The sequence below is a fragment of the Glycine max genome, chromosome 13 (genome assembly GCF_000004515.6).
Source record: "Glycine max cultivar Williams 82 chromosome 13, Glycine_max_v4.0, whole genome shotgun sequence".
NCBI lineage: Eukaryota > Viridiplantae > Streptophyta > Magnoliopsida > Fabales > Fabaceae > Glycine > Glycine max.
The window spans coordinates 41,967,179-41,979,266 of NC_038249.2; the positions used below are offsets into that span (position 1 = coordinate 41,967,179).

Consider the following 12,088-nt stretch of genomic DNA (forward strand, 5'->3'; position numbering starts at 1 on the left):
CATACGAAGACAACTGCAGACATTTTATATCACCACCGGGGAAGTAATGATCTGAATGGCTAATTCAACCAACCGAACCTTTCTTCAGCAAGTTATTTCCTAAGATCCTAAGACCATCACAAAGACTAGATGTTCATGAGAAAGCAACGACTAAATAAATAATCCCCACCTCCCCCCTCCCCCCTATGTGTACTTTCTTAAACTGCAAAGATGATAAAGTGTATAAGCAAGCGATTCAACAGAGCATCGCAAATAAAATTACCGGATGGTTGAATTAGCTCATATGTGGTTATGTTTGAGAGTTGTGTTTTGGAGAGAAAGGGATGGAGGTTAAATATTTTACTTTTAAATTAAGTGTTATATATATATATATATATATATATATATTAATTGCTGATCAAAACTAAACGAAAACATGCTTATAGTTCATTTGGTTGTTTATTTTTGCAAGTTACCAGAGAAGATCGAAATGAATAAATACGGAATGAATTAATTTTCAACTATATATGCATGCTTTGTTTCGATAGTCAGATATTCCACTTAAGTTGGACATAGTTCCATCTGACCCGGTGCTTTTAAAAAGAAGCAGCAAGAGTGAATTAGGGAACATGCTTCGTAAGTTCTAAATCGCATACATTTTCTTATAATACTCACTGTTTAGTAGCTCAGAATCTGAAAAGGCCGAAACTGAGAAAGACTTTGACTTGCTTTGCAAGGAAGATTTCCGAATGTTCCTCAAATTCGAAGCCTCAATGCGATGCCTAATGACCCAGTAACACATAGTCCCCAACGTTGTAGCCATTATGGTTGTCCCTATAATGGTCACTCCTATGGCCAGCCACTTCTCTTCCTTCCCCACCACAACAAAAGACAGTGCCAAGAACGCCACCGAAATAAGAACACAAGCCAGCCACATGAGCTTGTTAATCACAGCCATCATTTGCTTCTTTGCTTTGCTTTCTATAACCACAACCGAGGTTTGCACCACCACAACAGCCAAAGAGATAAACAGTGCAATGGAATCAAACACAAAGAAAATGATGAACGGGGCTTGTGGGGCTATGTTTGCTTCACCAAGGGACATTCCCGGAGGAATGTTATTTGGGTCATCAACAAATTGGCCTGGGACTGTGAAAATAGCAGCAAAGGCCACAGTGGCAATTAGCACTGCCACCACAGTTGTGGAGTTTATTGCATTGTTGAGTCCTTCTGCATGCATTTTGTTTATACGTTTGGCAATGCCTTGAACGCGTTTTCTGGTTTGGCGTGTGTGTTCTAACTGGTGATGGACCTCGTGCTTTATGTCGCTTACTGTTTGTTTCAACTCACGAGCTGTGGTAGCCGTTGTGCCCTGAGGGGGCTTTATGGTTCTTGCACTCTGAACACCATGTTCAAGAAGAATGGCTTGCACCTCATGGTTTCCTGTTTTCTCAGCAGTGTCTACTGCTGTTTCACCACATCTGTTCACTGCACTTGTAACATTTTCCTTCTGTTCTAGAAGCAACTTTACAATCTGCATTTACAAATTAATTAAGATATCTTAGCATGACTCATATTTAAAAGATTTTTACACCATTATCCACTTACAGACTCTTATGTATGATGAATTTGTTGGCACATTCTTCCAGAGCAGGGGTGGTGTGGTGATCTAAATCACCATCCACTTGTCATCACAACATTATAAATACATGAAGCTTATGCGCAAATTTTGATGTAATTTATGGCAAGCATGACCAAGTTTACCTGAGCTCTGCCCTTCCTGGTTGCTATATGCAATGCTGTGTTTCCCTTACTATCAAGCATGTTTATTAATGAGGGATCTGCTTTTATCAACTCCTCCACCACCTCAATTTTTTGTCCCTTCACTGCCATGTGAAGTGCTGTCTGGCCCTTCTTATCGGTCCGCGTTGCAACACCAGGCTCCTTCTCAAGAAGTGCTTTCACAACCTCCAAATGTCCATTTCTTGCAGCAGAATGAAGAGCTGTTTTCCCATTACTTCTTGCAATGGTTGCCAGACTACTTCCCGCTTCCAATAGGAATTTCACTATCTCAGTGTGACCTTGTATTGCAGCTGTGTGCAAAGCAGTGGTGTTGGATGGATCCACAGTCATTGACAACTCAGGATGACCCTCCATAAGAATCTTTAGTACATCTACAACAAAGCAAAGGGGACTGAAATTCCCTCTTAAAATCAAGCAAGCAGAAGATAATGAGATAAAGATAAGAAACCACATTACCTAAATCCCCTTGTTTAGCAGCAATGTGCAATGCATCAAAACCATTTCTAGCCTTAATTCCAGCATCAACAAGATCATAATACTGAATCATCTCCCTAACTACATCAACGTAACCATATTCAGCAGCAATATAAAGGGGCGTTTCCCCATCTTGATTCTGCTTGGCTAATAACTCATGCAATTCAGTCTCATCAGTTCCCAAAATGATATCTTTCAACACAGCCAACTTCCCTGCTCTTGCAGCAGAATGCAAAGGTGTATCATCCCTTTTTCCTGTCAATTGTTTTGTCATTTTTTTCCTTGGGGTGTTTACTGCCTGCATCGCTGGTGTTGCCATATTTGGCTTCTTCACCTACCTATCAAATTCTACTCTTTTTATGCTCTAATTATTACTATATCAAAATCTTCTTTTCTTCCTTCCTCCAAAATCCTAGATCAGCTCTAGGATCTTTCATTCCACAGCATCTCAACCGAGAGGATCATCCCAATCATTGTCAAATATAATTTTTTTATTAATTTCTTATCTCTTTTATCTTTCAAAAAAAACTTGAGATTTCTGTTCTTCCTGTTGTGTCTGTCAACAAAAAGAAAAAAAAAAAAACTGGGTTAAAAACATTGTACCTAGATATGTTTTTTTATTGCATTATCATTGTCTATAAAGAGAAAGGGATTCTAAAGAAGCAAAGCAACCCCATACCTCAAGCATCAGAATTTGAAAAAAGACAAAAAAGGACAATTATTGTTGGGTTGAAGTATTCCTTGAATAATTATTATGTGAAAAAATAAACAAAGAGAAAAAGGTTGAAAATGAAATTGACCTGGGGTTGAAGGAAGAAGCTCAACCCTCATCGTGAAAGCCATGGAAATGTGAGATTTGAGGGAAGGTTTCAGCAGGCATGAGCTTGGCTGCACACCCTGTAAGGAACAACATTCAGGATATGATATATGTTTGTATATATAATGTGTGCAGATGTTATATGAGAAACTTAGGAAGACAATAAATATGAATATTTTGGAGGAAGAGACAGAAAAATTAGAAGCATATATGGATTAAGAAATGAAACATGAAAGGCACATGTAAGGAACATTAACAACAACTTTATGACAATCTAAATCACAGACAGATCCTCATACACGCACCAAGCTCACCCATAAAGGAGCTACTTTTGTAAAGGTTGTGATGATGTCGGGATTCGACCAGAAAATGAATAGGAAAAAAAAAACTTACATGTTTGGGAATCAAATATAGCCTTGCCATGAAGGGAAAATAAGAGAGAGAGGGGGGCTAAACCTGAAGTGGTGGCGAATGACGAAAAACGGAAATAACTGAACCACGCGCAATTGAATTTTTAGTGGCGCGAGTGAAGATATAGCCATGGTTAACAACATTTTTATGCTCTTGCAATGTAACTACGCAAAATTGATCTTATAAATTTGTTTGATGGCATTACTTTAAAAATACACAAACTCCAATTTATTTTCCATTTTTTTGGGACAACGAACTGTTTTTGTGAATTTTTTAGTATAGACGAGTTTCTTATTTATATTTTCCCTCCTTTTTTTACTTCCGCATTATATTATATTATATTATCTCATTATGAGATTTCGACATGTACCCACTGCTAAGACTTAATTTCTTTTTTGGGTGTACCCACTAAAAGTTATATATTGACAATGAAAGTCAACAAGTCATGTACTTACTATTTTTTTATATGGATAAATTCAACATGACATAGTAGTTTTATAACACTCATTCAACCAAGTGAATTAGATTTCATGCCCTAAATTGAATTGCAATATCTGTACCAAAAAAATCGGGTATTTTAATATATGAGCGTATGAGTCGATTACAGAAATGATCTGATTAATGAACTTTTTGGGCCTTAATTCTCATAGTTTTCATAATTACATGTATATTTTGTATCAAAAGGAGGAACAACTTTTCGGTGACCCTTCTCACTGTAATTAATTGCATGACCTATTCTACATTTGCATATTTTTTTAGTTTCACCAGCCTCTCGTTATTCTGGAATCCGGAATGGGTTTGACCCGTCCCACTAAAAGTCCCAGAACAAGGAATTAAAGAAGCCAACCCATTCTATATTCTTACAAGTACAGCCAACGTTATTGTGTGGGGCATGCTTTTATTTAAACAATATGAATATAGTGTAATATTTACCAAATACTTCCGGAGAGTCCCGTTCACCATTCGGACTAAACAAATTTATTTATAAGATTTGAGTATGATAGATATGTTGGTCAGGGAGAAACTAGTTCTTTTACACTGCTGCAACGTATAAGCATTGGTGTGCCTTATTAATATGATGCGATAATAGTGTTGTAATGTTGAGGTGTGCACTTATATATAAGTACCTGTAATTTAGTATCTCTATAATTATTACTATGAAGCACATTTTGAAGATTATTCTTGGTTGGAATTATAAAAGATTCACCTAGCTAACATTTTTTATTGCATGGTCCAATGTAACAAAAAGGCTAAATCAATCATGAACAATGAATTTTCATCCCTAAATTTAAATTGCCTATTGTTTCAATGACTTATTTTTCTGCAAAAGTACTTTTAAATTGAGATGGATTAATTAGCTAGATGAAAAGAGATTAAGAGAATTAAATATCAATAATTTTAAGAGTAATTTTATACAAATAATACAAATTAATAACAAAATTAACATCTCTAACTAAGTTCTTTAATTATTGTGAAGTGGTGTCTTATAAAAAAGATCAACATATCGTATATTTTTAAGATAAAGATGATAAAATCTTAATTAAAATTCATTGAAATGCCAAAAAAAATTAATTTGTTTATAAAATAAAGATATTTTTTAAAAATTAAATAAATATATTGTTTTATATTGTATATGATATGTGATACATAAAGAGGAAGAGGAAGAGAAATGTACACCCAAATATTTTTTTTTTTTAAAAAAAAGTGAAAAAGAAATATGACATATCAAATATGAAATTGGACCCGGCAACTCCAAGTTTGTTTGGATGTGTCACAAGTAATAATAATCCCACGTGAGCTTGATGCCCATATATTATGAATGGATTTATTTGACATTTAACTCTAGGCTGATGCTAGGTGTACCCATCACTTAAGTGGAAAATATCTAAATACCTTGACTGTTTGTCTTCTTCTTCCTTCCGCGACCTCAGTTCATCTTCTTCTTCCTACTGCGCGTGGTTCTTGCTTCCGCAACCTCGATTGTTCCCGGCGGCGTGGTTCTTGCTTCTTCACCATTGTTGGCGGCATGGTGGAAGTGCTCTTCACCTGGGCTTTGCGTGTTCTTCTTCTGGTTGTGTTGCTCCATCGACGTCGAGGTAAGCGCGTTGTCCCTTTTGCGTTCGTGCTTCCATTTCTGGTTTTGTAGTGTACTTCGTAGGATATTATTGATCCGCATAGGAATTTAGGTCATCTGTAGTTGGTTTGGTTACGATTAAGATGATCCGCAATAGGAAATAGTTGATCCGTAAGGAGTTTTGCCCAGCAACTAGGTTATGGATCAAGTTGATCCGCATGAAGCTTGTGGATTAACTTGATCCATAAGCTTCTTGCGGATCAACTTGATCCGCATGAAGTTTACGGATCAACTTGATCCGTAACCTTGATCCGCACGAAGCTTAATATCAACATATGGATCAACTTGATCCGTATGATTTACAGACCACCCTTTCACGCACACCCAGCACAAATGCATACCTCGTATGTCACCGCCGATGAACCAACCACTGCAGTAATGAATACCGGCACCTTCACCTTCACCGAAGCTAATCGATCGTAAGAAAACGAAGAAAAAACGATGAAGCACTGCACACCAAAGAGAGAAAACGAAAAAGAAGCACTGCGCTAATGTTTTTGCACAAAAAAAAAAACAACTTTTATAAAAAGAAAGCATAGGATAATTTTGGTATTTTAAAAAAATGCTGGGTGCACCAACAATAATGCTAGGTGCACCTAGCATCTCCCTTAACTCTATCAATCTCGTGTGTTTGGACAGACGTGATACAACAACTAACTAGCACACCCACACAGTCACGATGACACCAAGTTATTAGATTTTTACAATTTTTTTTAAAAAAAAGATTAATATTACAAATCTTAATTCTCTCATTTTATACAATTTGTTTGCCATGTTCACAGTTCACAGACAGCAGTATATCTTGTAGAAATATTTGTGAAGGGTTTTCTTGTGTTGATTTCCTCTTCAACAACAGCACCAACCTTGCTTTGACCCGAGAAGGATCCTGAGTGAAACAAAGATGGAACCTGTGGCTTAGGCTCTTATAAATAGATCAAATTAATGAATCCAATAGGCTTCGACTTTTATATGCATACTAGTTCGATACCCGTGTGTATACATGGGTAATATAGCTGCCTATACATTAAACAGAGAACGTGTGAGAGAAATGAAAGAAATAATATAATAAATATTTGAGATTTAAAAAGGAAAATTGGGGTGTACTTAAAAAATGGGTGCAATTAGCAAGTTGAAGAAGATTTAGCTAACTCCATCATAGTGCTGTCAGTAGATAAAATAGACTATTGAGGTAATTTCCCCAGTATATTGTTTTATTATATATTTTAATTTCTCGTGTACATTGTTTTATCATATAGAAAGAAGATAATAGACGACAATGAGAAGTCACAGAAATTGAGATTCAGAAGAACAAAAAAATAATAATCTAGAAGCTTTGTACTGTGTAATATACTAATTATATAGGAAAAGGAGCAGCTAGATCTGTAGGTTGTAAAATATTTGTATAGCTGTTACCGATAGTGGCTTTATGATTAATAGTTTTACAGAACTTATTAATAAATTTACATAAACATTTGTTAACGTACGTCCTACATTCTTCAACACTAACAGCTCATTGACTTTGTCTTGATGCAGGTTACAGAATATTAAATTTAGTTTTAAAAATCATCATAAAATTCATATTCATACAAGTAAAAGTTTATAAATTTTTATATTAATTGTATTTCGTAATTTATTATTTCCACGTACACCTTATTGAGATATATTATAATTTTATTTTAATATTTTACCTTCTAAAAATTAAGTCTATTTTAATATATATAATTTAGATATGATAATTAACATTTTGAATTATTTTTTTATTATATTAAGAAAAATAGTAGAAAATGTTTTTTTAATTTTTGTATAAAAAAAATATTTTTCGTATAACATTTATATTTTTCGTATAACATTTATATTTTTCTATTCTATTTTCGATTAATCTTAAACAAGCAAATTTTTTTTCACTTCTTTCCTTCTTATTTCTATCCATTCAAACAATACATGTTTTTAATCTCATTTATTTTCTCTTTCTTTTCTTTCTATTTCTTTCCTCTATATTTTACTTCTAATCCAAACAAAATGTAATGAAGTGTTCTCTCTTCCTCTCTATCTCTTTTTCAATATATGTCTTAACTCATTCAATTATTGCCTCAAAAAAATAATTATACCAAAAACCTGATGGTATGTTTTGAGAAAGTGAAAAGGAAAAAACTAAGAGAAAGGAAGTAAAAGAATAAAAACTAAAATATTTTTTTTAAATTGCTTGATGTGAGAGAAAGTAAAAAAAAAAAGAAGTAAAAGAGATGTGTATAAAATAACATAAATACCTTAAAAAAAATTCAGACATCATATAAATAAGATTTTATTTATTTATTTTGTGTACAAAATAACCTTTTTCTGTCTATTTCTTTCTAATTTAGACCAAAGACATCTTTCTATTTCATTGTTTAATTTCCATCTTTTCACAATCATTCATTCCCTCCTCCACTAAAACAGAGAGACCTTTTTTTATATATATATAAACATAGAGACCTTTAAATTTTCCTAGTTACCATAACAACTCTCAAAAAATACACATGGGGTTGTTTGAGAGATAAGTACTTCATTTAGAAGAAAGGTTTCACTATTAGAGTATACAAATATCCTACTGTTAAAAAAGGAAACGGAACATAAAAAAAAAAAAGGAATGGAAGGCACACATTCCACCTTTGTAATAATATATTACTGCTACATTCAACCTATAAAATTCTACATAAGAGGTGAAGAAAGCTGAACAGATTTGTTTTGTCAATAAAGTGAAAATACAAGAAGCCGAACATGCACATATCATATGCATGGTGCGCAAACATCCAAACAAGACCGCCGAATAACACTTTTCATGTGGTTAAGTTAATTGATGCTACATTTTCTGTCGTAACCTAGCTACTATGAATTATTTATCACTATATATAATCAGCAATTGCCCAAAGATGAAGGAACCAAGTAACCTGTGCACGTGTATAAAACTATGTTATTCTGCCGTAGTATAAAGTATAAACAGCGTGGTATACATAGATTATCATAATCCGTAGAGCACATTCAAATTTTGCAAAAATAAAGATTGACATGGTAGCTAGTCATCATAAATAAATAAATAACTGTACCAATAATAAATGAATAAAAGATTGAGTTGATAGATGACCATTTTTTCTTTCTTTCTTTCCAATTGTTTGATAAATAAATAAATAAATAATTGTGTCAAATAAAAGATTGACAATTAAGCATGATATGTGGAGTAAGATAATAACTAAAGTAGGTCGTGCAATAAAAATACTAAAATAGGTGCTATAGTCCTCCAAACCTATACTGGTCTTCACAGCTGATGTAGCTTTCACATCCATTCAATAATCATGTATAGCTTTCCAAATCCAAATCCTATATCAAAGTTATTAGATATTATTCTTACAATCATGTTAAATTAATTACAAAGAATGATGAAAAACCAGTTACACAATGAAAATCGTTGTCATAGTCTCCACTCGCCACTTAAACTCACTCCATTTCCCTCCAACTCGATGAGTTTGATATTAAAATAATGATTAGTTATTTTATTTGATATTAATTGAAGGCAATAACTCCTAAACATAGAAATTATATTTATGAGCACCAAGATACTCCACCATAACCGTAGCCCTAGTGATAAAGTTAAATGATAAATATATTTGGATATCCAAATATCTATTATGCACCTAGAGAGTGAATATATATATATATATATAAAATCAATGATATGATGTGATAGGAAAAAAATAGAAAAAATGAGTGATGGTAATAGATTGTTAAAACTAAGAGATATTCAAATATCATTGTCAAAATTAAAAATATTACTAAGGTAGCCGGCTGATAGCAGAGCAAGGGGAAGGAAATTAAAATTGCGAAAATAAGGAATTCTGATAAGTTTCTTTCTTGCTCCTCTTATTACTTTATCTCGTATTTATAATAGTTTCCTAACAAAATATCTAATATCGTTATACAGAACTTGATATTTGCTAATAACTGAATGAATGGATCAAGTAGTGCGTTTGGTGGAGGGATGATTGTAACTGAATTTGCTAACTGCAGCTAGGACAATTCTGCTTCATACATAATTGTTGAGGTACGTGAGCTTCCTTATGACTTTCTTGGGCCTATTAGAATTACTATTGTCATATGCTAGCAGTGTAAAACTAGAGGGTTTTTAAGATTATAAGAAATCAAATGAAACCTAAGATTTTCATGAATAATAAATAAATAAATAATGCGTTTTTTTTTACAGGAAGATTTCTTTCTTGTGTATTTTGATTTTCTTGAAAGAGGAAAGAAATAAGGTTTTACTCCTCTGATTATTTTTCTGTCTTTTTCCATTTGTGATGGCTATAGATGAAAGAGAACATTTTTCTCTCAGGAAATGGATCTTATTTCACGTTAGTAGATATTAATCTCTTTTATAACCACTACTCCCATCAAATAACAATTATTTTTAGAAACTTCTTTTATTTAATCCAATCACAATTTAGTCCCTAATTATTAATTATTTATTTATTAGTCCTTACATAAATCACATATTTCTCACATGAGATATTAATTCTAGTATTCTCCCACTTGACTTATGTGACATTAATAAACATTATGGATTAAATAAATAAATAGATTAAACTAACATAATACACATTAAAATGACTAAATCGTTCTCTACACTGGGTACATCATAATTTCATGATTAAGAATACGAACCAATTTGAGTCAGGGCGGTTGTACATCACCTAATCGACATAGTCCCTTCCATGTATTACAAATTAATCTTCTCCTTAACATGACCATTAGTTAGGAGTACATAATTGGTCTAACATAATATCTTCATTCAAGACAAAATCTGTTAACATTACTCTAACACAAACATGAATGCAAACATAGAGAACAGATAATCAGAAACATATTATAATTGAACTCAGAATGTCATTAAAAATATATAATTAAATTACACTTAATGATCATCAATAACAATAATGTTCATACTTTTAACATGTTCTATAAATGTCTTGGACGATAATCCCTTATTCAAAGGGTCAGCTATAAAGTTTGTGTTAATACATTCTATTGACATTTTTTGTTTTTGAACTTTTTCCTTCATGACAACGTATTTTAATTTCATATGCTTAACACCCTTAAAGTATTTATCGTTCTTACAAAATACTGCTCCATAATTATTAGAATTCATTTTCAGCGACAATACTGTAACAATGGGGTCCTTGCTATCACCGGCTCCTGTTATTTTAATGAGGCTTCAATTAAATCCGAATAAGAAAAACCAACGACATTTCTGGTTAGTGCTACATTAATTTATAATAGTAATGAATATGACAATGTATGTTTTGTTATAAGAGATAATGAAAATAAATAAATGATGGACCTTAGTGTGATTATTTACATTCCTTGATCATTGAGGTGAAAAAAATGCAAATATTTCTGGCCCTTTTCAATTCAATCTTCTGATTACCAAATGGAACACAAACATATTCGAACAATACTACAGTGAAAGTTAGGATCTAAGACTTACAGCTTTGAACGGTAATCCATGTTTGTGGGAATAGAAAGAATTTATGATAGTTACAAATAAATAAATAAAAAAGAAAAACTCACATAAAATATAATATTATGACCAGTACTTTTTCGGTCTTCCTCTATTCCTCTCTATTTTTCCTTGATAAAAAATCAACAGTTGACCCTTGATAACACAATCTAAACCAAATTATGTGTAAATTTTTTCTTCCAGCCAAAATGTTTTTGACTTTTTGGGCTGAAATGACAAGATTTTAGTTGGGTATATAAAGAAGCTTGAAGCTACTGGGCCTCTTATTGGGTACATCTAGTCCACGGTATTTGTTTTTTCATTCTCATTATTGAATCAGCATTTCTCTCAATTTTGAATTTTTTTTAAAAGTTCATTCTAAAATATAATTTTACATTTTGAAATCAATATTCTGAAATATAATAAAAGATACAAGATAAATAAGGAAGTGCAAGATTCAAATGCCCTAATCCAACATTTCCAGCTCTAAGTCCAACTATTTAAGATACAGTATTTATGTTCATATTTATGGATTGAAAAAAAAAAACTTAACATTTATGTCCATATTTAATAAAGACTTTTCTAACAATAAAATAAAATAAAATAATCTGTAAAAATTAAAAACAAGTATCAAAAAATTTATAATAACTTACACATCTTATTCAACTAAATAAACTAAAGTCCTTAATATTAAAGTGTTTATATTTATATATATTAAAATGGATAAATTTATTTTGCAATCAATGATAATTATTACACTTTATCCTCTAAAGTGCATCATCCCACTTTAGAAAAGCCAAATCCCCTAAAAATTTGAATCCATTTCTACTAGGACCAACATAATAATTAGTATATTCTATATTTTTATATAATCATGTAACTGTTGTTTTTTTTATCTATAAATGTTATCACTTTTAAATTATTTAAAATTACCTTCTTTCAG

The 12,088-nt window shown here is 32.2% G+C and overlaps 1 protein-coding gene across 2 annotated transcripts; it reads right to left on the bottom strand.

Annotated features, from left to right (window-relative positions):
- Window positions 1–440: 440 nt before the first annotated feature.
- Window positions 441–3,659, bottom strand: LOC100779230 (ankyrin repeat-containing protein At5g02620). Of its 2 annotated transcripts, none has more exons than XM_006594942.4 (5): window positions 3,530–3,659; window positions 3,057–3,153; window positions 2,239–2,812; window positions 1,744–2,153; window positions 441–1,513 (listed from the first exon to the last, which is right to left on the bottom strand). In XM_006594942.4, exons 3-5 carry the CDS (start codon window positions 2,573–2,575, stop codon window positions 623–625), a joined length of 1,638 nt encoding a protein of 545 aa, XP_006595005.1. In that variant the 5' UTR covers window positions 2,576–2,812; window positions 3,057–3,153; window positions 3,530–3,659; the 3' UTR covers window positions 441–622. The 2 variants fall into 2 exon arrangements, with proteins under 2 accessions (XP_006595005.1, XP_006595004.1); XM_006594941.4 differs by lacking the exon at window positions 3,530–3,659 and adding an exon at window positions 3,379–3,479.
- Window positions 3,660–12,088: the final 8,429 nt, after the last annotated feature.